The following is a 25,808-nucleotide window of genomic DNA, read 5'->3' as shown; positions in this document are numbered from 1 at the left end:
GTTGCTCTTGCAAGTTTATCGGTGTTGAGGGCAGCTGCTTTCAGAAAGGAGTCTGATTCCCATGAATCTTAAATAATTAATAATTTTCCGGTCAACACACCTGCAAATTTGGCAGCAGATTATTTGGCCTTTGCAGCTTTTTCTTTTGAGTGGGATTTGTCCTTTATTCGAGATAGAGATAGATACCGACAAGAAGGAGGGTAAGTTTCCATCAAGACTTTTGTTGCAATAATTGTAACTGTGGAAGTTACTTCAGTCCTTTTCATCAGGTGCTTGCAACATAGTTCCTACTCTGTGTGCGTCAATAACTAGAGGCGACGGATGGCTTCATAAACTCACAATACACGTTTAGGTGTAATCTTGGATTCAGTTTGTGTTTACACATCTTAATCCTGGGCTAACAAGGATGTGGGTGTTTGTAGAAGACATCCTGTCTCATGACACTCAGCACCCATGATGAAGGATCATAAAACAGAGAAGTAGGATTAAAAAAAGTTACACTTAACTGCAGTGCACGCTCAGAGTAATTTGTTCTTCGAGAGCAAACTGGGTTCCAAATTGCTTCTGCCAATTTTGGGAAAGCTGGGCAAGCGCTTCATTGTGGGATGGATAGCAGGAGCATTTAGACAGGAGGACCCCAGGAGAGGTCAAGAGGACAGAGATGGTCCTGTCTTGGTGATGGAATATGCTCTGTTGTTGTGAGCGGCAAATTACATTTGGGTTTTGACAAGTGTCTTGTATAGCTACCAGAATTACGTTCCTGCTCACTTGCGTAAATATAGAATAGACAGTGTATACTCACACACACACTGCCCTAAAAAGTGAAGAGGTCTGAGACAGATTTCCAGGAAAAGCAGAATAAACAGCAGAGTCACAACACAGACCCATCAAACATGACTCAAAATACCCCAACAGTACTCCACAGTGCAAGACTATTCACAGAAAGCAGCCTTCTGTTGATATGGGATTTAACTTGCCAATGTCTTGCAACAAGACATTTACATTTGTACATTTATACACTTTCATTTTCAGGTCAATCAAAAATACAGAATAGTGCTGAAAACCTTGCAGATCAACAAAATAAAATGTGATTAAAATAATTTTTGCAACACAAAAATGGACCCAAAAACACAAACATACAAAGACCTTGTTTATGGGCTCTACTGTGGGATGTGAGCGTGAATAGTTGTCCGTCTGTATATTTAAGCCCTGCGAAAGTCTGCCGACTTGTCAGGGAAAGCGGTGAAAGATAATGGATGAATGTAGGAAGTTAGGAACACATGTTGGCCTGAAGCAGGCCTGATCCCAGCGTGGTACTGAATTTATGTAATATTAATGTATGTGTTTTAGACACACGCGCATGAACATCGTCACAGCAAAAAGTCCTCAAAATAGAAATAAAACTAATTACTCACAGTACAAAAACAGCCCTTCCCCCGCCCAAATGTGTCACACTCACCAGCTACGCAGACATAAACACACGGTGAAAGAATGAGAAGCTAGAATCCAAGGCTGGAACTGATGTCAATTAAAACTCATTTTTACACGTAGTTAAGTTGCACTGTGTTGAGCAATTTATTTTATTTGTTTTTAATTGTTGTTGATCAGTTAGATCGAGCTGTATTGTGCCTTTGTAAAGTCCACTGGCGGATCCTGGAGAACTACCACTTCATTACATAAGTACATTCTGATGTAATCTAATACAGAGGCCCAGCAATAATTCCTACTTTTGTGAAGCGCGTCAGTGGAGGCAATTCATGAGGCTTAGTATGAGCGGTGCTGTTTCACTTTGAACTGCATTTCCTGAAGAGGTGTTTCTGATGTTCTGCCAACAACATTTACATGAAGGGAGCAGAATATGAGCCTCTCAATGTCATCCTTTGTGGCTGCTTTATTGCCACTGTGACACAGGTTTCTGATGACACGGCGGCAACAAAGGTGAGCATTAGAAGCTTCACATAGATAATATTGCAGTACTATTCTGTTGCTGAAAATCTGCTGCAGGGTTATTGTAATCATTTGCATTAGACTGCATACATTGACTACTTCCAAATAAGCCTGTTTATTTCATGGAAAAGATTTTGATTACCAAGAGAAATGGTGTTTGGAGTTTTGCCCCAGACCTGTAAAGGTGCTCGGGACTCCTCCTGTACTCAGCATTATTTTACTTGATGAATCTGAAGGAAATAGTTCACTAGCATGGACAGATTGATTACTTTAAATATTGTGTTTTAAAATTTGTAGAGAGGTTTATATTTAATGCAGGTGAAATTTCATGCCAAAACAAACGCACCAAATTGCACTGCAACACATGATCCACGTTAAAACAAACCTATCTGTGCCACTCCACCTACATTGAAAAAAAAAAAAACAGCATTGTTGCTACTGCTGGCTTTGCACTGACACAATTACCGAATGTGTGCCGCTTGCAGCACATCAGGTTCCCATTAGAGCCTGTTATGTCCGATTAAGCATCAAGCTGTTGATCTAGGGACACTGACAGGAGCGGCCCAGGGTAAATATACTTAGAGGATTGACATGTTTACAAAATACAGCTGAGCCTTGTCACGCTGTAATATATTCATGGCCAGTCCATCCCTATCAAGTTACGGCCTATTGCGCAATTACACAGCAATCTGCTCAAATACTTGCGTGATAATTTATTAAATTCAATTCCACACCAAAGGGTCAGAAACAAAACAAATTCAAATGGTCTGTGCTTCATCAATCTAAGAGAACGGTTAACTGATTCGTAATAAATGCAAAAAAAAGCACCTTTTATTGAAAGCGCGGTTGTGTTATTGTGAGTGGGCCAAAGCCAATCATACAAAGCTGAAACACAAGTGCTTTTGCCGCTGGCACTGACAAAAACTTACGTTCCCAGGATCTCTTTGAAGTCAAACTGATCCTTCACATCTGTGGTCTTCTTTTTCCAGGCATGGCAATCGTCACCCAGTGGCATCTTCTTGGCGTTACGGTCCGAAACAATACTAGTGAAGAAAATGAGGATGAGGAGAAGAAGCTCATTAACACCAACAGTTTAACTGTTTCCATCTCCAACCTGCAATAAATGCAACACTGCACTTATTGTGCGGCTCACTTTTCTTATATGGTTGATTGTATGAAAGTGAATCAACATTTAGATATTTTTATGACTTGGATTAATGACATGCGTGGAGTTTTTACAGTGTTTGTCAGTTGTGATGACACACTAACAGTATGCAATACATGATGTCATTTCTGGAAATACTGACAGAGGCAATTCAAAGTAGTTAATATTAACCAAGTGTAAAAGACACAAGTTAGATCAGGTCCTATTGTTGTGTGAGCATTACGCTGTTTTGGGGTTGGTGGCTGGCGTTTGCATTGGCTCAGTGGGTTACATAAGGAAGTGAAGTGACTAATTGTTTAGCACAATAGAATCTCATCATGCTAAAAGCACAACTTCTATTTCATTTCATCCATTATACTGAAATACTTGTCACAGGTAAATACAGAGTCATTGTTGTTTGTTCAGTCAGTCGTGTTCAAAAATCTTTATGATCGGCAAGCGTGGAATTTATGGCCCGGAGGGCTAAAAGTCACGGCCAATATCTACTGAGGTAATAAGTAAACTGTAGTTTCACTCTAGTATCCCGACTGTTGTTGGAGAAGAATGAGTTCAAACATACAATTTCTATACCACAGCCAAGCAGTGTTAGAGCTGCATTATACCCTGGTGCTTACAATGGTCTCGTCAAACCTACAATGATGTGAGTGATGCTTTAAGATGAGCCTCTGTCTGAGGAGGCGCAGATGATTCGAAGAGCCAAAACTCAAATGCTCGCCTGTCTATTAAATGTCAGCTTATGTGTACGGTGTGTGTGTGTGTGTGTGTGTGTGAGAGAGACTTAACCGAGCTTGTGTAATGCTCAAGTTTTAGTGAGGTGATACAAAGCAGCTTCACAAACTGGGGCAAATCACAAATCCTGTCAAGGTGTGAAGCATTAAAAAAAAACCACTCCTTTCCTTTAAGAGTCAAGAAAAGACACAAACAATGTTAATTCTACTTTTGTCTCACGCGCTCGGATTTTTTCAGAAGAAGCTAACACTCAGATGTTTGTCCTCACCACGCTCTAAAGAGTAGGAGTGATCAGAGGACCCTGTCACAGCCATCATCATCTAAACCCAGAAAGTGCCTATAACTCTAAGACCTGGAAGACGAAAATAGCCCTGTTCATATCAGCGTGCCTCACTCCTCTGTTCCTGCTGCCTGCCTGGCAGCTTCACACTCCGTCTGTGTGAGATGATGCAACGTATTGTTCTGGATCGTACAAGAGCAATATCGTTAAAGACTTTAGATGATGGCACAATGACTCATTCCCATATTGGTTCAGAGTCAACTTATTCAAATGCTGAATTGTTAATGAGTGGCATTAAGCAGTAGACTCGGGTGGGCATAACACTGCTTTTATCTCTGAATAAATGTTGATAGGACAGGGCCTCTTCTAGCTGCATTGAGGTGCTGTCACTGATTGCTGCGCGCACACACACACACACATACACACCAATGTGGTGGCCCTCTCGCCGCCTTCACTAATGTCAGAAATCGGCTGCATACATGTCGCCATGGAAACCCAAAAGAGCTGCTACAGTATCTGAGAGACGATGTCGCTTTAGTGTCTGATGGCAGGTGGCATCGAAGGTGGAAATCATTACGGTCACTTCGATGGCTGGCTGCAGAGTGTTATGTTTAGTTTGAAAAAAACCCAACCCACACACATAAGCTGTGTGTGGTTATTGGATATGGATTAGAACATATCACACACACACACAAGAAGCAGTGAAAAACCACACAACCTGACACGACATACAGCTTCTGATATAAACTCACTGAACAATGTAACCGCAAATATTAGGAACAGAGGGTACAGCTGAACATTTAACCTGATATCATTCATCATTTCCTCCACTGTATTTTGAATGCCATTTAAAGCAACCAAGGTAAAAGGAAGTATCTCTAAACTTGGCATGATGAAACAGCATGCAAAGGCATGTGCTTATAGGGGAAGTGGTAAGAGGAAGTCTTGTCTAAAAAGCCGTAAATCTGCCGTACTGGAGCCTCCGTTACTTTAATACCTACAGTAGGGGACAAACAAACAATAGACAGTAGACTGTAACTCTATTCCTCAGCACATCTTCAACTTGACACCGGCCTCTTTCTTTGAGAAGCGAGGATCCATTACCGAGCATGATTTCAAAAAAAAGAATCTTTTCATTGAAACTAGTCTGGAGTAGGACAATGCGTACTAATCCTTGAGCAAGGCACTTAACCCCAAAATTGCTCGCAGCTAAATCTCCTTCAAAACACTTGGATTTCACTTCAATGGCACAAACATCTGGATATGTTTTACATTAGGCAACTTCATATAACATTTCAGAATAACATATTTCAAACAATTGGAGCTTTCAGGATAAAGTTGAGCAAGGGGGTCTGTTTTTCAAACAAGCAACTGCTGTAAACAGCAGAATAGGGTTTAAGTTGAAGGCATGTAGGGGCAAGTTTCAAAATGCGGGATAGAAGAGGAGAGAGACACATGCAGGTATCGTATGAGCATGTAGAAGGCCAAAAACAGCCCCTCCATGTCCACTGATGACATGACTTTTGGCCAACGGGTGAAGATAAGCTGCTCAAAAAAAACAACCCAAGAAGCAAAAGGATTGAAGAGGCTGGAAATAGGGAGATGCACGATATCAAAACCACAATCCTTGACGAGTATGTGACATGCGGCATTCATCTTTTACACAAAAAGAGTGTCGCTGTACTCACTGGTTTCCCATTCCTGTGATGTGCAGTAGACAGAAGAAACACACACATGTACACACGACCACAGTTAAACGTGACTAAATGACAAGTGGGAACTGTGTTAGAGTGTGAAATTTTGTTTGCAATGGTGTTAGAACTTTTTGCAACACGTGCATAAATACACACACACACACACACACACAAATAACCAAACATAAACAGAAAAACTCATGGCGTTAACATTAAAACCAGATGTCTAAAAGTTAAGTTAAAACTTGACCGTGGCTCCTCTTTGTCTTTAAACACAGTTTTTATTTTTACATTTAGGACTATTATTTCATATCTCAGCAGTTAATCTACGGCACAGCTCAAAACTGTGAGAAGATTCTGCTGCCAAGTTAAGAACAAGAGACTTAACTCATGTCAACGGACTGCATTCCTGTTACAGCTTTTGTAATCATTTTCTTCTTCTTCTTTTCAGGGCGTCGTTAAGTCAGGCGCACAGCTACAACTCTGATCTTTAAAGCTTCCAGAGCTGCAGGAGACATCGGCTTGAAGACCAAAGCTCAGCACTATTTGTCACATCCCACTACCCACGTTTGGGATCACATTTCATACAGTATAATGCATTTTTGAAGGACGGTAATCCTTTTTATAACTTCTATCATGTGTTATCTTAATGGCTTTAATAGTCTCTTACATACAGCTCGAAGAAGTTGGAGCCAGCACAATGAAAACTCCATTCACACATCTAGTACAACAACAACAAAAATGATTCTTTGTCTCCAACGGTTGAACTGACAAAGTGCTTTTGTCTGCGTGCCAAGAGCAACTTGTTGAAAAACATGAACACAGGGAGCAGTGAAGAGGCACTTTGTGATTTCCTGTTCATGATGTCTATTTAAGATATGCAGTAATTGCTCATATTTAAGCACTTTCATCCTAACTGCTTGGCCCACTTACTATTTACTTTGCTTTTTTAAATCTCATGTAGCCTATTTTAACCCATGTCAAAGGACGTTTTTCAAGTGTATGCATGTCTGTGAAGCCTGAGACAAATTCCCACGCGAGTCGACAACAAAGATGTCTCATTCTAACACATCGACCTCATAAACTCATATTGGAATAACTCATCAGAGTTGCCATAGTGCCTGTCCAAAACCGCACTGCCCTAGATCCTCCAACTCTATGCATTCACTGGCTGAATGGCAAACACAGAGAGATTTCTAAAAGCAGTCTAATTGGTCAGCTGGTGCCAATGACGCACACCAAATATCCTCTTAAAGCTTATTAATTGATAGGCAGACAAGATCCCCACATACAGATGAGGTGGTGCGTGTGTGTGAGAAATTAGGGAAGGGGTAAAAACTAAAAAAAAATGCACGTCACGTCAGATCACACTGTATAAACTTGACTTTATTATCACATTGATTCAGAGGGTCTTGCCATATTGGTCACTGCAGTTCCTCCCATATTCCATGACAGTATCTGATCCTCGAAAGTGCAGCTTTCTGTCACATGAAGTCTCTTCACGTGAACTTCAGCAGCCTCCCCTGTGGTAACGCTACTGATAGTTTTAAAGTCACGCAATCTCCCCCAAAGAACTGTTGTTACAACGTCCCCTTCACACGAAAAGTCACCAATTACACGGGGCGAAAGGTAAAGCGCCGCGTTAATGCCAGCTGACGTTACTGATAAATGTTGCGAGAAAATGAGCTGTCAAAAAAACAGGGGCAGGAAAGCGCGCGCCAACATCCATGCAGCCTTTTGGGAAATAGTCGGAGTTAAAGTTAGTGTCGTGGCAGTCGTTCATACCTGAAATGTGACAGTCGGTAGGGTGCAACGGCCGTGTCCAGTGTCCGTGTCTGTCGGTCTCTACTACTCGGAGCGCTCTCGTACGGAATCTGTACTCGGCAACCTCACCAGCAGCGCTAATCCTGACGTCACCGCATGGTGGGACAGCCAATGGACCAATCGCCGCTCGAGCTGTGGCGCAGGTAAACAGCTCTGAGACATTATTGGTCACCTCTCGGCCTCCACCCGTTACACTCATGCTGTGGTGTGGGATGGAATGCTTGGAGGTGTGTTGGCGCCGGGGCGTGCAGTCTCCGTAAGACGCGCATAGTTGTTGCAAATACCCCCAACTGACAGCTGACATTGCCACAATATAACATGGTAGTGATGAGACGATTAGCCGTGATTGTATAAAGTAGTAGCCTAATGGCATGAGTATAGCGACAATTATAGACTTGCGTTTCTAAAACTCTGGACCACGTGAGCACTTATTGAAGATCTCGATTTGGTCGAGCTGGTAAAGTGTACAAACACATACAGCAGGCATGCAAGTACTCGTAATGCTCATTCATTAGTTCACTTTGTGTTTTATATATCCTGTATGTAGACTATATTGCATGCTTTATCTTGTGCTTTCGTTTCAGTACTTTGTTTTCGCAGGTTCATATCCATGCTCAATTGAATCTTTGTTTTGGTTTTGGTTATCTGCGTCTTATGTGAGTGGCCCAGTGAGTGCGCTGTTAGTATATAGTTTTATGAATTAAATAAAACCACCAATACCAAACCAATCTCATGAATCTATATGTGATTCATTATTTGTGTGTTCTAAAATAAAACCTAGAATAAAGCCCACATGGACTCCTTGTCTATTCACCCTACCAGGTGCAAACATACTTGGTTACACTGCATTTGTGCTGTCTCAGCTTGTGGTGGTCTTGTGCTCCATCTAGTGGATTGCATGACCCCAAACAAGCAAAGTCAAGTATATGGCAAGTCTACAGAAACAATCTGACCGAAAGTTTTTTAAATTATTATTTTATTTTTAGATCTTAATTCCCATAAAGTTGTTGCATTTGTTTTATGGCAGACAGGTTGAACTCAAAACTTTAACACAACGATTTAATGACCCAACATTTGGCTCATGTTGTGGAATATTTCTGTGAATTGTCGGGAGAAGAGTGTTAAAGTGTTAACAAATCAATGTCAAATGAAACAGAGTCTGGATGAACGATCAAAGTTGTAATAGTCAATTTATTTGCTTGCAAGCAAAGAGAACACAGTCTCACAGACACATCACCGTCATCTGTCAGAGGTGCTCTGATGACACATTCAAATGCCTGGACCTTTATACCCAGCCAGCATGCTGTCACCTTGGTTCGCAAACAAGAACAACACAAGAAAAGAAGACAGAAGATAATAAAAATGTCAAAGCAGATGTTTTCCTTTGAAGCAGTGTCCTGTCTTTACGATACCCTGAAGGCGCTTTTATGGCCGGTTTACGAATCCCTTCGTTATCAGTTTGTCCCACAATATTTATGGAGACATCAGATGCTTCCTTTGATGTTCCCGTGAACCAGTCAAACAGTTAAGTCACAGTATTTGCAGAGACGGAAAAACCCTGTGAACCATCACACATCATATATGCCTGAAGAGGGTCATGCCCTTCCGCTAATGCTCATCAAGGAAATACTGTAATCAAGACATCTGTGTTGCCGTCCTTGAAGACAAATAAAACAGGAAACAGATACCAAGATAACATAACAACAAGACCCCTGGATCCGAAATTTACGAGACTCATTTAGAAGACACAAGGTTTAGTGCCTGCTCTTCTAAAACTCACATTCCTTAACCCTAAAACAGTAGACTGACATATTTTCCCATCACATTCCACTCTTTGATTACATAGTAATCACACAATATGGTAAAAAATATGTTATAAGGACATTTCAATAACAACAGAAGTATTACCCACAAGTATGATTTGAAAATACATCACTTGAGAGAACTGAAGAAAAACTGTTCTTGTGAGATAAAAGATCCCATGAATGTAGCAGGCAATATAATTCAATTAACACAAAGGTTAAAAATCAAAAACTGTCTTGAGTGCAACAGCCACCAGTTTGTATGGAGTTCACCCGAGCAACTGGTTTGTGTGAGCAGCTTTGCTTATGTTGTCACCGTGAGGTTTCCACAAAACTGTCAGAGACACTGTTATACCGCCACTCTCTTTGGTCCGCACAGACAGATTGAATTATACAGAAATAAAATGAAAACAAAACGAGCAATAATGTGAATTTAGTTATCATAAAAAGTTTTTCGTCCTTTGGAACCCTGACCGCTGTCCTTTTCTTGTGTTTGTTGGCATAAACACGTGTCGAGAGGGGCTCTTCCAGCCGTCTTTCTTGCGTGGCATCCACGTCGAGTTGTAGACATAACACAGAACACGCACGTGTCTGTCGGCTAACTGCCCGTCGTGATCCCGTCCGTGGATCACTGCATCTCATCCGTCGATGGCACCATCGTCCGTCTCTCGTCCCTCGGTGGTGCCGGTTGGCTGACACTTGGTGTAGGCGCTCGCTCACCTGAAGCTTCTCCTGGGTCTGGAACCTTTTTGCAATGTGACGCATGAACCCAAGTTGCCATCGCAGCTACTTTGACAGCCGTCTGAGTGACGAGGAGGACCTGGAATGGACTTCCTTCTGAAGTCTTTCACCACCTCGAAATCACCAGGCTGCAGCTTATGGAGAGGTCCTTCAGCTGGTCTCTGGCGGGCAGCTGCTACCTGTTGTCTTATGTTAGATAGAGCAAACGACAATTGTGCACAATATGTTTACATTTTAAATGTTCGCATAAGGCGGTTTGAGGGAAATGGTGCTCTCGGTGCTTCCGTGCCCACATGGGGAGGAAAACCAAAGCTTTTGTCCAAGGCAGACCTGTGTCAGCACAACATTTAGCTAACTTGGTCTTAAGTGTTTCATTTAATGCTTAACATTTAACATCCCCCCTTTTGACACATGGTCTAACCCATGAGTCAACTCAGAGTGAGAGAAATAATGTTTAGGCAAACAAGGTTTTACCGTCAGATTTTAGAAAACTGTCTGTGTTTCCATAATGGGCCAAAATCATATCTGGAGCCAGTGTGAATAGACAGTGTTACCCTCTGCGAGTTTGCAGGCTTCAATGAGTACGATAAACTCTGCTGTAACCTAAGTTAGCGTAACAATGGAAGAGACCACATAGCAATCTATCTAAGCTAAGCCATACATAATTTTATAACAATCAAATATCATAAGTGAGAAATATTTCCGTAGACACAGCGAACCTAAAACAAAAAAAATAAATCGCCTTCACAACATCAGCTTCAGCATTTCCTGTTGAAATGGGATCAAAAGCGTTAGTGGGAGTGTCGGTGAGGTCAGCTCTCTGTATGCAGACCTGTTGAAGAGAAACTACATAGTTAATCAGCCTTCCATCTACTGGAGGAGGAAAGAGTGTTAGGATTAAGGGTAGTACATCGTTTCAAAGTAGTGTTAGGCAAATCTATTGTATTCATTTGCTCTAATCTGTAAAAAAACAGCATAAGGAAACATGTCGCAATATCACGTGCAACAGCATGCAGACAGAAGAGGTCCTGGTGCTGTGAGGTCTAACCTAGTAAAGTAACCAGGCCTTTGTCTGCCCCCCTGTTCCTGAGTCTAAACTAATGTCATGTAACCGTCTCTCAGGTCAACGTATTGTATGAACAGTGTGTCAAGTTCAGATAGTCCAAGTGTCGGAGCTGATAGTAATGCGTCTTCTATGTCATTAAAAACAGCAGTCAAGTAATCAGTCTGGGTCAGTTTGTCTTGCGCATAAAGATATTACCATGAATCATGGAAGAGAGGAGTACCTCTCTTTCTGACTAGTTTGGGATCCACTTTCTATAATATGACGTCATTCCTAAGAAGCTCATCATTCGTTTCTTAGTTTATAGTTTAGGCACAGTTTGAATTGCCTGTAATATTTTGGGAGGGAGGGTTTTTGTCCTCTGCTGTGATCACATGTCCCAGATATGAAACTTTATCGAGAGCAAATTGCAATTTGGACGGTTAGGCTTGAGCCAAAACCTAAATAGGACAACTGTAAGTCTAAATTATTCTAATTTACATGCTTCTTCTTCGGCCTGCAAATCATGATATCATCAACATATTGTAAAAAGGCTGAACCATTTGGTAAGTGTAAATTAACCAGATTGTTTCACAAGGCTTTGTTAAACACACCAGGGCTTTTGGGTGACAAAAGTCTTTCCCCTCTGGGGATTAATGAAGTTGTCCTAATCTAATCCTATCTTTCTGAATAACCCTGAGGACACCTGGGTCCAGGTAGAGACTCTTCCTTTATGAGAAAGCAAAATAAAAATTGACTGTCCTTGTGCACAGGTACAGGAAAAATAAAACAAAATAAAATAAAATAAAATATGCATCGGCCAAGTCGACGACGAAATAAGTCAGGAGGGATGAGTGACATAATGGTGTGTGGGTTAGAAATTTGAGGTGCTCGCGGCTGCACCAAACCTGCTTACAAATGTTCGTCAAATCGTCACTCAATTGGTTCCCTCAGATCATGAATTTTCTTTACCGGTAAATTTTAGTGCGCACACTGGTGAATCATCACACTCTATTATTATACAGCCTTCAATAAAAACTCAAAAACAGGTGTAATACTTTCAATAGCCTCTCATTTGAGACAGCTCAGTCATGTTGACAGATGTGTGTGTGTGTTTTATCAAACATAAGTTGAATGACTCTTTTTACTGATAAAATTGATTTGTGTAAGTCACCTTTGTTTCTGTACATTACCAGGATCCTCAATATTGCTGAAGTCAGTGAATTGAGTCTGACTTGCTGCCAGTCAGACATGTCCTTCACACCAGTCCTGGGCTTGTAACATGTGGAAACATGTGGAAACATGTGGAATCCTCCCCCTTTACAAACTCAGATTGTGTGGGACACAGAGAAACAGACAGCAGCAGTACTTTTTCGTCCAACAAACTCTTATTATACCATTATATCATTTCCACTTCTCTAAATCATACTTCCTCTAACCTTTCATCTCGTTCACGTAACCCATGTGCTGTGCAGTGAAGTGAATCAGCCTGCATGTGACAGTCTAAACATTTTCTTTTTCTTTTTTTTTTCTTAACAGTTAACGTGACTTGCTGTGACTTTCTAAATCCTTCAATCTCATTCGAATACATATGTGGGTGTGAGTGGTGTTTGTCTAGTTCCTAATGTGTCTATTAAATGTACAAGTTTGTCATCTAAAGAATCTGAAGTTAACTCACCCTCTGTGTTGTATTTGTGTGCGCGTCGTTGGTCCATCTCTGGTCTCACTCCGGCCCCTGCTGCACCCCCCTTTGATGGCTGATTGTCGAGCCCTCCCACCACTCCTTGTTCATGGAGCGTGAGCATCTGTTCCTCAATGTTCAAGCTGCCACATTTATGGCACACAAAGTCTTCAGTTGGTGTGTGTCAAAGTCTCAAAGTGTCTTTCAGCTTCCTCTCATGCCCTGATACATTATCAGCTGGGCATGCTTGCATCTGTGCTGACGAAACTTCTCTGTTGTCCGTTGTTGAACTGATCCTCATGTTCAGCAAGCTGCATGTCACACAACTCTCTTGTGTGATGTTCTCCAGGCTTATGGATGGCGGAAAGCCTTCTTACAAAGTTCAGTCAGAGCTGTCACCGCATGTTTATACGGCCAGTTTTCACCATTCTCGTATGCAACTCACTGCAGGTTTGAATGCCGCAGATATTTTCTGTAGCATTGACATGGTACCTGTAGATTTTGACGAGTCTCGTTCGTCTTCTTCATCCTCGACGTGTTGAGTGGTGGGTGTTGTTCAAGTTGTTTGTGGCTGGGGAGCATACAGCAGGAAGCGGAATCCCCAGATCAGGACCAAGGACTAAAAATCAACAAAACAAACAAAACAAAACAGCTGCCGAAAGTTCAGCAGTAAATGTTAGACAACGTCTCATGTAGAGATACAATTCTTAGATCCCTGTGTTTCTGTGTGTGCGTGCCTCTGTGCGTGTGTGTGTGTGTGTGTCCCCTCTTTCAGCTGCTGCGAGCGAGCATGGTGTCTGTGTGTGTGTGTGTGTGTGTGTGTGTGTGTGTGTGTGTGTGTGTCACCCCTGCATTCCTCTCTCTCTCTGCTCATATGCCTCTCTGTCTATTTTAAACAGTTACACCTATTTTCGTTTCCTCTTGGACATCAACTTATTTGTATCTGCTTCACCTTTTTCTCTGCTCCAAGCACGTTTTGAGTTTATCAAATTTTAATCATAGGCTAAAAACTGCCTCTTTCAGGGAATCCCAATTTTGTTCATTCTTCCAATTATTTGGCAGTCTGATTGTCCTTGTCCCACATTTATTTATTATCGGAGGTAAAACCTTGGCATCGGGCTGCTCAGACTCATTCTATGACTTTTATCATTCCCAAATGTTTCACTTTTATTTCTAAGTCTTTGACTCGGTCTTTCTTTGTACATTTAACCATTTCAATTTACCTTCTAAATCCCCTCTTAACATTTTGAGCTTCGCGGCGCTCAATCAGCCGTTTACAGGAAAACCAAACTCCTTTAACCAGCACGTGAGGCATTCTAAACACCAGTTTCCATATTTCTGTTGCATCATATCAATTATTGGGCCCGAGGGCGCTGCGCTTTTACTATTTTTTCCACCCATCTTTCAGGCGTGGACACGTTAACGTTACCTTTACAGTACAGTCGTCACCATACAGCGTATGTTTATTCTCTCGAAGGAAAACTTTTTGCAAAAAACCTCGTTTGAAACTCACGTTATGTTGGAAAATCACGATTCTTATTTCAAACTTGTTTGAAATTCACGTTATGTTGTGGAAAACCACGATTCTTATTTCAAACTTTATTTGAAATTCACGTTATGTTGTGGAAAACCACGATTCTTATTTCAAATGTTATTTGAAGTTCACGTTAGTTATTTATCACGATTCTTATTCTATCAGTATAGAATTCACGTAATTTTAACCACGGTCTTACAACAAACCAATTGTAGTCAAGCGATCTGTGTCTACTATCACCGTATAACACAATCCTGTCTTCTACGTAAAAGCGTGCAAATAGTGAGATGCCAGAAAATGAAAAAAAGGAGTTTAAATTAACCACATGTAAAACTAAACCACGAACGTCAAAAACAATTGTTACCCAAATAATAAAAAAATAAAAATGACTACTTGACCATTCATCTGTGTCTGTTAAATCATATGACCTTAGTATAATTTTACCATTACTTTTACAATTGGAATTTTAACTTTCTTACCCGTTTGTAGAAATTAATTCTTTTTCGTTGGATTCGCGTGCCGTCAATCAGAAACTCCCTCGGGTCTGCCGGCTCTCTCTCTCTCGGCTAATGAGGTATGAGACAGGAAACTTCAGTTTGTGGATTCCTGGAGAGGCCTTCTCCTCCGGTCAGTCCCTCTGGAGCTCTGATAGACAGACAGCGAATCCTGCCGACAACGCCAAATTGTTGTGGAATATTTCTGTGAATTGTCGGGAGAAGAGTGTTAAAGTGTTAACAAATCAATGTCAAATGAAACAGAGTCTGGATGAACGATCAAAGTTGTAATAGTCAATTTATTTGCTTGCAAGCAAAGAGAACACAGTCTCACAGACACATCACCGTCATCTGTCAGAGGTGCTCTGATGACACATTCAAATGCCTGGACCTTTATACCCAGCCAGCATGCTGTCACCTTGGTTCGCAAACAAGAACAACACAAGAAAAGAAGACAGAAGATAATAAAAATGTCAAAGCAGATGTTTTCCTTTGAAGCAGTGTCCTGTCTTTACGATACCCTGAAGGCGCTTTTATGGCCGGTTTACGAATCCCTTCGTTATCAGTTTGTCCCACAATATTTATGGAGACATCAGATGCTTCCTTTGATGTTCCCGTGAACCAGTCAAACAGTTAAGTCACAGTATTTGCAGAGACGGAAAAACCCTGTGAACCATCACACATCATATATGCCTGAAGAGGGTCATGCCCTTCCGCTAATGCTCATCAAGGAAATACTGTAATCAAGACATCTGTGTTGCCGTCCTTGAAGACAAATAAAACAGGAAACAGATACCAAGATAACATAACAACAAGACCCCTGGATCCGAAATTTACGAGACTCATTTAGAAGACACAAGGTTTAGTGCCTGCTCTTCTAAAACTCACATTCCTTAACCCTAAAACAGTAGACTGACATATTTTCCCATCACACTCACTAGCTGGGCCTGGTATTGTTTGTGCTGGCTAAATGAAACCCAACCTCATTAAAATGATTGATTAGACCTGTGTTTTTATTACACCCATGACTCTTGCTTGACCTCTTCTATACTTTTCACAACTGCCAAGACACAAAACTAGTACTTGCGGTACAACTAACTCATGTAGCCTTTATATTGACCAGCTAAACCATCAACAATACCCTGAAGAACACTGTCATATTAAATGATGGAAGAGCCGGATGAAGACTCGCAGTGCCTAAGCGATGACACTGAATTTAACTATTATACTTCTACATTTGTAAATAAAGAATTTCTCAAGTAAAAGCAGGGCATCTATAAAGAATCTCCCTTCTTATACACAGTCCATAGAATGGCCTATTGGTGCAGCTGCTTCTGAACGTTCCTCTAGCAAAGCTGTTACCGTTTCTCGATGCCGACGCTGGGGGGCGCTGTGGTGCACACGGTGCTGTGTTCGGTCCAGTCGGACCCTCTCGTCGTCGTTGGCAGTTAAGCTTGACAGTTGCCTGGTGACGAAAAACTATCGAACTACTGCTGATTTCCTGCGTTTTCAAAATCTCAACGCTGGCACAAAGTGAGCTAGTTAGTGCGAAGTTTTCCAAACAGATTTCATATGGTTATCTCTGGAGTATGGGACGAAATAAAACCGTTATCGTTGCTGGAAAAGTCGCGTAGCGTTTTCAGGGGTCGCGTTATGAAGCGTTTTGAAGTAAAATGAATAATTATATTTTCATCAGGGTTGTTGGTAAAGGGAGCTATGGGGAGGTGAACTTGGTGAAACACAAAGCCGACCGAAAACAGGTGAGAAACAAAAACGTATGTGTGGAATTCAACACAGCCAACAATAGCTCAAATATAAACAACGTAATGTTATAGCTTTACTGCTCAAAAGACCCGGCTAAGCTTCAACTAGCTTAAAGTTAGCTAAAGAATGCTAAAACATCACAGTCAACGTCACGCTCTTTGACGTTATGTTTGAGATTTATGGAGCAACGCTTTAATGTTAGCAGGAAGACATGACGGGGCAAAGTAATATGTTAGTGAAGGTAATGTTTGTGGTTATTTACAGGGCAATACGTTGACAGTTGATACATGTTGTTTAGAACCTCCAAGGGTTTGAAACAACAGGGACATGTTTAATTATTTGAACCCATTCAACCATAGCAAACTGGGGCTGGATAATGAATGCATATAACCAGCATGGTGACTGTTATCCCTCTCCTGTAAAGGACGTGTTTTGTAGTTTGGTCTTAAGATGCAAAACACCAAAAACTACATCAGGTGAAGAAGAGCTGCCATTAACTTTACCGAAAATCATATATGTGTGTCAATGTAAATTAAAACTGAGCTCTGTTCATTGTATACTGGTTGGAAATGCTCTTATGACTTTTAATGTTTGATTCCAAGCGTTTTAATATCTGAATTCTTTCCCTTTCACAAAAGTAATATGTTTTCCTTTGTTTCCAACTGACTGCATATTTTCCTTTTTTTAATTTATTACAGTATGTTATAAAAAAGCTGAATTTAACTACCTCCACCAAGCGGGAGCGGCGTGCTGCAGAGCAGGAGGCGCAGCTCCTTTCCCGGCTGCGACATCCCAACATTGTGACGTACAGGGAGTCTTGGGAAGGAGATGACTGCCAGCTGTACATTGTGATGGGTTTCTGCGAAGCCGGTGACCTTTATCACCGACTCAAACAGCAAAAGGGCGAACTCTTACCTGAGAGGCTGGTGGTGGAGTGGTTTGTGCAGATAGCCATGGCACTACAGGTGTGGTTTTAAAGTGAAAGGCCATGCACGGTCACACATCATTTATATTCTTTATACAAGTTCGGGACATCTGAAGTCATTTGTGATTTTGCTTTGCAGTACCTGCATGAGAGAAACATCCTTCACCGGGACCTTAAAACACAGAACATCTTCCTGACCAAGACGAATATCATCAAAGTTGGGGACCTTGGCATTGCACGAGTATTGGAGAACCAGAATGATATGGCCAGCACACTCATAGGGACCCCGTACTACATGAGTCCAGAGCTCTTCTCTAATAAACCCTATAACCACAAGGTAATATGGTCGTTCGCTCAGACACTGCGTAGGTTCTTTGTGACGGGTCATCGTCGATGCTTTACAAACCGATGTTTGTTTCTAGTCAGATGTATGGGCCCTGGGCTGCTGTGTGTATGAAATGTCCACACTGAAACACGCCTTCAACGCCAAGGACATGAACTCACTGGTTTATCGCATTGTTCAAGGAAAGGTGGGTTTCATCTTTTTACATATATTTGATTAGATATTCCGTTAAGGTCAAGTTTGAATGGTTTTCTTTTTGATACATTGTTATACTTTTCCAGTCGTCTTTTTGCAAACATACATATACATACATACATATTTTAGTATTTGATCAGAGGCTCATGTTTGTTTGTCATTTCCCGAGAGCCTCGGAAGAGTTCCTGGACATTATTTTTAGCTCCATAAACTGACTCTAGTTTGGAATAGTCTTAATTTGTCCCGAGGAACCACAAATGAAAAAGCGGTTGGTTTTCAATTGGTAACTTTAGCAATCTTGATCGGGAGTTTAGTAATTAATTGTCCTTCATACAGTGTGCTATTTTTACGAAACCTGATTCTGGAAATGTAATTTATTTCACAATGACTCAAAACTATTTCTCTGGTTTTCTCATCAGCTGCCACAGATGCCCGGTCGGTATGATCTACAGCTGGGAGAACTGATCAAGAGCATGCTGTGTAAGAGGCCTGAAGACAGGCCTGATGTCAAACTCATCCTCAGGCAGCCATACATCAAACGACAAATTGCTATGTTCCTCGAGGCCACTAAGGAGTAGGTAGCACTGACGGCAGACTGACTTGCTGTTATTTCTAATGTCTTTAAAGCAATATTTTGTCTGCAAATTGAATTTATTTCTGTGTATGCTTCAATTAGAACCATTTTCGACTGTCAGATATGTGTTTCTACCCCCCCCCCCCCCCCTGTTTTTGTTCCTTTGCCACAGTGAGCTTCTAACATTGAGTAGAATCTATATCTTCTCTGATATGTTTGTTTGATTTGGTTCTCACCAGAAAAACTGCCAAGTCAAGAAAGAAAGCTGTCGGTGGCAGTGGTGATTGTAGGGCCAACAGTGGACCACCTGTGGGGTTTTATCTGCCAAAGCCTGAACCTCTTGTCCCGGTGAAACGCGTGAGTGACTATAGAACAGTAAGGATGTAGTACTTGTAGTGTCACGGGTTGTCCCTAGGGTGGGGCAGGGCAATAGAGAGCATCAAACAGTCACAATCAGACCGTATAAACAAAAATAAAGGTTTTATTGGCCCATCTCACTGGCAGTTCCTTTAACTCCAAAAATCACACCTCAAACAAAAAAGTCCATCAATAAACCTAAAGTGTCCCGGAGGAGAAAGGGGTTTCTTCATCCAACAAAGTACTCCCACCCTGCAAAGTCCTTGGTCTCGGTTCCTCCAGGTATGCGTCCTCTCTCCTACTCCGGGCCCCCCTCCTCTGCCGTGGTGCTCTCCCCTTTATTCCGTTTCCCAGCCCTGCCTCAATTAGGGGCCTTAAGCACCTGCAGCTGGGTGCATGATGAGGCAGTCTGGGAGCTGTAGTCTCTAGCCCGGTGGCCATTTTGGGTTGTGGGCCCTGAAACCTTTGTGAGGATGTAGCGCCCCTCCACAACCTGTCCCCTTGTGATGCCACATACTATAATACTTATATATATTATAACATTCTAGAATATTGACAGTTGATCAGTTTCTGTGTTCTCACGTTTTGAAATGTATTCCATAATCTTCTTATAGTGAGAGGTCAAAACCAGTCCAGTGGATTGCTCCAGTTGAACCCGTTTACCCAAGCTTCTTCACCTCTGATGTAAGCCAGCGAATCGTCAGTGTTGATTCTGTTTTTTTTCTCTTCATCCTCAGAAAGAAGAGAAATCGCATCAACATAAAGTTCGGGACGGCGTCGGAGACGACACTCCGGTCCAAACGCCGCGGCCACCCAAACCCTCCTCAGCCGATGCTCTTGAAGCCAGCATCGCATCGCTGGCAACGATCAGCAACATCGATGTCCAACTGCAGGAAGATGAGGACCCGATGAAGAGACAGGTGCCGGGGCCCCAGTCAGTTGTGTCACACCACCGTCGAGGTAATGAACCTATGACTCACAGTGTGCACAAAGACAGCAAGGGGAGAGGAAAACCAGATCCCTCTCCACATCCATCCCCTGTTAAGCCCCCTCTGAAGGCGGTATCAGGTGAGAGGAGGGCATCTAATGGATCGTTAGACATTAATTCACAGGCCACGCCGAGCCCCGGGGATACATTTTCTGTCGGCGGGGAGAAACAGACGTCAGATGTAGGTGATAAGGATGATACCATGGAGTTACTTAAAGAGGCTGACATGCAGAACCCAAAGCTGGAAGTGGAGAGCGAGGGTACCTTCTCTATCCATGAGAGAAGATCTGCTCACAAATCCAACATAGAAAATATTGAAACGGTTGCGGACGTAAATATGGACGGGAAAAGTGACACCGTTACCCTTCTCAAGGGAGCTCCGGCACAACACCACACCTCACACATCCAAGTAAGTGCTAGAGTGATAGATGCAAAAGTGATAGATGGCCGTTTCTGTTGTTTCCTCAGGGAAAGATCTTGCCTACTTTTTTAACGTGTTCATTTATGTCTTCATAGGATGGCCTAGAATCTACTGAAAAGCTGTTAGAGCCGTTCCCTCCAACACTGGTGAGCATTAAAGTTCTCTTTCTGTGAACCCCAGCCAGAATAACGCCTATAAGCTGTATTGTGGAAAGATGTTTGCCACAGTGTAAAAAGTGTAATTGTGTCTGTTCAGGAGCCCGTTCGAGAGGAGTCTCCCTTACCGTCCAGTAAGCTGGGTCCGACCACTCCACACCAAACTCCTCTGTACGTGTCATCAGACCCGTCTGTTGCACAGCAGCACAGAGGGAGGGACATCAGACGGACACATGGGGACCAGGACAAGGTAACGGCAGATACATTAGCTAACGATTGTCACGCGATACTTTGGATCTTGAAGTGCAAGTTGGGCTCTTAATTCAAATATAAAAGAATCTTAAAGCAGCTCACTTCCATGATTCAATTTATTATTGAGGCTAGTGCCTCATGGGGAAACGGGAAATTTGAGAGAAATAAGATTTTACTTTTGCTTCTGACTTTTGCTCAGCTGCTGTTAAGTCTGCTGTCTATGTCGATGTTTCTAAAACGAACCATCACATTGCATTTGACCCTCACAACTTATGCTGAGTTCAAGTCAAGATATGATTGTTGAAAATATCTTTTGAAAGCACATTTTTACTATACTACCATGGCCAACCAGTAAATATGACAAATGTAATGATCAACAGTCAGTTGATTCAATTCATCTTTTTTTAATATATTTTAATTTATATTTCTCTTTTGTTGCCTCCTGTTAGTCCAAGGTGACTGCTCCTAGACCTTTACCTCAACTTCCTGTAAAGAGCATCGCCACGGACGGCAGGAAGAGGAGCAGCATCGGCACAGAGGGCAAGAAAGCCAGCGTAGCTGCAGCCTCCACATCAGTTAGTTCCTCTGCGGATGGATTCCTACCACTGCCACAGGTGAGAGTGCTCCTCCACCTGCTCACTGTATACAGCTGCTTTACTGCAAATACCTGTATCTATTCTGCCTGAAGCAGTATTTTTTTCAGTGTATTTCAATGTAAAACATTTCAGGCCGTAGTTTGGACTAAAAGATTGAAATATTAAATAATTACAAAAAAATATGAAAACATTATTTCTGTCCTAATTGTTTTTGTGCTGATGACTTTGATATATTGGTCTATTCTTGCTGAAATCAGCAGATGAAGCCTATTAATCACAGAAAATATGGGTCCATTGTATTTCCAGGATCGTCCTCTGTCTGCCAGAGAGAGAAGAAGACTGAGGCAGTCCGGGGAGATTGCCAGCCAACCAGGTACTTCCTCTCTTTTCCTAACTGAAGCCTGAGATGTACTACTGGACCCATCACAAAAAACAACAGGAACACTAAAGTTATGGAAGGCTGGAAGGCTGGAATACAGCAATTAAAAAGCGTTCACTTGCTCACATGCACACACATACACTTAATCCCAGCGGGACACAAACGTGCACATTTTAGGTTGAATATTCTATACATTATTCCAAATCTATAAAAACAAGAAAAGAGTTGGTAGTTTACTTTTTTCTTTTCTTGATTACTTTCCTGCTCTTTCCACAGGTGTTGGTGTTATAAGAAGGGCGTCTTATGATGTTTCTTCCACCAAGGACGAGCACTACAATGCTCCAGTAACTAGATCTGTTTCAGACTCTCTCACTGGGACCAACTGTAAGGTACTGACATCCCATCACTGCGACATTCTAGTCCACATCATACGAAGGGAGCTACACTTTTTCCAACATCTTTTTGGTCAACAGAAAACGATGTGCCTTGTGATTCTAATGTGATAAGTTTACAGTTCATTTAAAACAGAGGCCTGTGTCAAAATGACGGTCACAACAGTGGGATGTGTTTCATCAAAGCAGGATAAATTGGCGGAGCAAAGGTCGGATGAAGATGAGTGCAGCTCATCCACAAGTTCCACAGAACGTTCGGAGGGAGACTGCGGGGAAAGGTGAAAGACACGACCAGAGAATGTAGTCACCATAATGATCTCTGTTTATATTATTAGCTCTGGAAAGTCTATATTGACACATTTGCTGTGTAATCCATGATTTATGCAGGAAAACTGAATCCAGCGACATGCAAGATTTAGTCCACATGATGACCCAGACGTTGAGGATGGATATTGCAGACGGTGTGAGTGAGGCGGACAAAGGCAGCTTTGGCTCTACAGCTTTACCAGAATTTAAACTGAACAGGAAGTACAGAGATACCCTGGTGCTTCATGGGAAGGCTCGAGAGGAAGCAGAGAATCTCTCACTGGGTGAAATACCAATCGGTGAGATACTTTTAAACTCTATTATCATCAGTCAGCCATTCTGGAGCTTTCTTGTGTTTAACCAGCTTCTCTCTCCGAAAGGCTCCACGTCTGGTCCCGCCAAGATCAGGAGAGCCATAGAACAGCTGAGAACAGATGTGGTGAAGGGTCTGGGGGTCAAGCTGCTGGACAGAGTTCTGGAAATCATGGAGGTGGAGGATGACACCAAACGAGAAGTATGCTTTTAAAGAAGTAAATCGCATCACACCAAATCATATACCGGTACACTGTACCCATAGTATAACATGAGAATGTTCAGTAACATTTAGTTAAATACATTGTGCACTTCTATACCAGGAAGGATAAGCGAAGTCACAAAGATGCAAGTTATATACAGCAACTGATTTTCTAATGCATTGTTTAGGAGCTTCATTTAATGTTGTCTTTATGTGGAATGAGTTACTGACTTCTTAGTTTAAAATAAGTAAACCTTAAGATACAATTTTATATTCTTCCTTTTCCTCCCTGCAGCTGTGCCTTCGTGACCAGATGGGAGATGAGAAGTACCAAGAGTATGCTGTGATGGTGAGGCAGCTGAAATTCTTTGAGGATATTGCCGTCAATGTTTAGTGAGAATGCTGTCTATATGGGAGCGTACACATTTCTATGACACCACTTCTTAACAGAGGTCAGCGTCTTGAAAGATCTCAAACAGGGAACTTTTTCTTTGAAAACTGTCAAAAATTCTCCCAAACAGTTATTATTGTTCATGAAAATTTGTTTCCTGCCAAAAAACCAATCTGCTTCTCTGGCATTGCCACTTTCTGGTTGTCATGGGATTTCCACAATGCACCTGCTCCTGTACGAGCAATCTTGTGTAAATGACTGTAAAGCTGTTTTCCCTCATTCTTCAAAAACAGAATGTTATTTTTCCTGTAATTTTCAGGATTTCTATGCAAAGATTTTGAGTCATGTTAAAGCATTTGTCGTTCTACTTTTAGTGGATACTCGTGATTATTTATAAAAGCAAGCTAGAATTTCAATAACTGTTTTACACATGCTGTATCTTTGAAGATCACTTCTGCTGTATTGTAGTTTCTTAAACACAATAATGTGATATAGATGTATTGTAGATATTAACATTTAAATCTTCTATTAAATCTTAAGTGTTTTTTTGTTCACACCCATTTTCCATAATGTTGAAGACCTCAATAAAATATTGTTTCATTAAGAGCAACGTCAATAAGTCCTGCAAAAAAAATCAATTCTAAATAAAAATGAAATGTCCCATTTATAAAACAGAATATCAGATGTTTATTTTTTGGACACAAGTAATTACTTATCACTGTTACAATGTTTTCTTTCCCAAATGCGAACTGTGAGACAAAAGGATGTATTATCAGGATGCATTATCAGCCGAGCAGGATCAGATGTGAGTTATTTGTGTTTCTTCTTCTTGAGAGTTTCCTGAGGTTTTTGGCTGGACTCCGGGCTGATGTCTGGAATAAGTGGCTGCCAGGACAGAGGATTCTTTCTGTACATGGGCCATGGAGGCAGCGTCAACTACAGTAAAGGACAGAAAGAGAGATTATAAAATGCTGTCTGGTAAAGCCTCCCATGAAGAAGTATTTACATTGTATACAACCACAAGACAGGCAACTATGTGCAATAATGTTGTCAAATTGTACTAATCTATGGCATTATCTTATGTAAACAGACTAGTGGCAAGTTAATTATACTGGGAGCACAGCGTAGCTATGTATAGTGCCTTCCCTCAAATAAAACACATAAAAATGCCAAAAAAAAACTTACCACACAGGATACAACAAAGCCAGCCAAGACGATGTACACGGTCCACCCAAATTGTTCAACGATCAAACCATACACGAATCCAATAGCCTGAAAATAGATTAAAATGATTATCAGTCAACAGGTAAAAACTCACTGGCGTACTCGTGCGATGTTTTGCAAGAGTCATGGTTAGTTACCGCTGAGATGAGTATTATTCCTTGGAAAATCTGTTCAGACAGTTTTTGGCCTTTATAATCCTGTAACACAAGAGAAAGAGAAACAATCACAAAATGAGCACAGATTGAGGTTCGGAGGGTGGTGGGTCCACCTGTGTAAAATAAATAGCTGGTAAAACTTGGCTGTTGCCCTCAAGCTTCGTTTACCGCTACACACTAACCGGCTTAGGAACAGGTTAAATAACGTTACAGTAATAAATAATGAGCTTAATGGCTATACTAAAGTTAACGTTACAACAACAAAATAACGGTAGCGTTACTGCGTCAACAATTAGCTATAGTCAAGTCATAGATGTCGATGTGTCACTCTATTAAAACCTAAAACGGATTATAAATACTGGATGGTTGGTTATCTTCTAGCTTTGAAGGATATCACAATTTTAACTAGCAGCTGTAACGTTAGTGTAACCACTGCACTGGTTAGCTTCCGTTAGCTTGAAATAATAGCATGGATGAATAGCGAGCATAACTATGCAGCTCCACAACAGATACGCTATTCATCTCTTACCATGTGCGAGGGGATGGATTTGAATATAGACAGCATATTTCCACTGAATAGAGAACGAGCAAATACGGACAGAATTAGGCTCAAACGATGGCAGGTTGGTTGCAAAGCGAAGCAGTTTGACTTCCGGTTTCAAAAAGATACGTCGTGTTGTGAAGGACCCCTCCTCCGACTAAAATGCCCATGTTGTTGACGGATCTGGTTTCATAGTAGGCGAAAGCGTTGCCTGTCTAAATGACTGCCCATCAATATGCTTAGTGTCTATTAGCTATCCTAGATTAAGCATATGATTTCTTTACCTAGCTATTTAACCATATATACATACCAACACTAAACTATTAAATTTTGTATTTGCTGGGAACAGCAAGCAAATTGAATGTTAAAATCAGGCAAACACATGTGCATCTATTACTACGTG

The 25,808-nt window shown here is 41.5% G+C and overlaps 3 protein-coding genes across 4 annotated transcripts in view; 1 reads left to right on the top strand and 2 right to left on the bottom strand.

Annotated features, from left to right (window-relative positions):
* camk1b (calcium/calmodulin-dependent protein kinase Ib) overlaps positions 1 to 7,678 on the bottom strand; it is a 32,489-nt gene extending 24,811 nt beyond the window's left edge. The window contains exons 1-2 of the mRNA XM_079265518.1: positions 7,601 to 7,678; positions 2,877 to 2,990 (exon numbers count right to left, since the gene is read on the bottom strand). Coding sequence (XP_079121644.1) covers positions 2,877 to 2,962 — 86 coding nt within the window. The 5' untranslated portion in view covers positions 2,963 to 2,990; positions 7,601 to 7,678. The remainder of the gene's footprint in view (positions 1 to 2,876; positions 2,991 to 7,600) is intronic.
* Positions 7,679 to 16,467: 8,789 nt separating this feature from the next.
* On the top strand, positions 16,468 to 24,156 carry nek4 (NIMA-related kinase 4). 2 transcript variants are annotated; one of them, XM_079266176.1, is made up of 16 exons: positions 16,468 to 16,693; positions 17,396 to 17,662; positions 17,762 to 17,959; positions 18,045 to 18,152; positions 18,580 to 18,734; positions 18,974 to 19,091; positions 19,829 to 20,488; positions 20,596 to 20,646; positions 20,756 to 20,905; positions 21,357 to 21,521; positions 21,810 to 21,876; positions 22,159 to 22,271; positions 22,461 to 22,552; positions 22,662 to 22,879; positions 22,961 to 23,094; positions 23,390 to 24,156. In XM_079266176.1, the coding sequence occupies exons 1-16, from the start codon at positions 16,607 to 16,609 to the stop codon at positions 23,486 to 23,488; spliced, it is 2,682 nt and encodes an 893-aa protein (XP_079122302.1). In that variant the 5' UTR covers positions 16,468 to 16,606; the 3' UTR covers positions 23,489 to 24,156. The 2 variants fall into 2 exon arrangements, with proteins under 2 accessions (XP_079122302.1, XP_079122301.1); XM_079266175.1 differs by lacking the exon at positions 16,468 to 16,693 and having other exon boundaries at positions 22,464 to 22,552.
* spcs1 (signal peptidase complex subunit 1) lies at positions 24,155 to 25,533 on the bottom strand. The gene is made up of 4 exons (XM_079266177.1): positions 25,394 to 25,533; positions 24,847 to 24,906; positions 24,671 to 24,757; positions 24,155 to 24,421 (listed from the first exon to the last, which is right to left on the bottom strand). Exons 1-4 carry the CDS (start codon positions 25,427 to 25,429, stop codon positions 24,296 to 24,298), a joined length of 309 nt encoding a protein of 102 aa, XP_079122303.1. The 5' UTR covers positions 25,430 to 25,533; the 3' UTR covers positions 24,155 to 24,295.
* Positions 25,534 to 25,808: the final 275 nt, after the last annotated feature.

The sequence above is a fragment of the Melanostigma gelatinosum genome (assembly GCF_949748355.1).
Source record: "Melanostigma gelatinosum genome assembly, chromosome: 3".
Classification (NCBI taxonomy): Eukaryota; Metazoa; Chordata; class Actinopteri; order Perciformes; family Zoarcidae; genus Melanostigma; species Melanostigma gelatinosum.
This window is presented reverse-complemented; position numbering and strand designations above follow the sequence as displayed.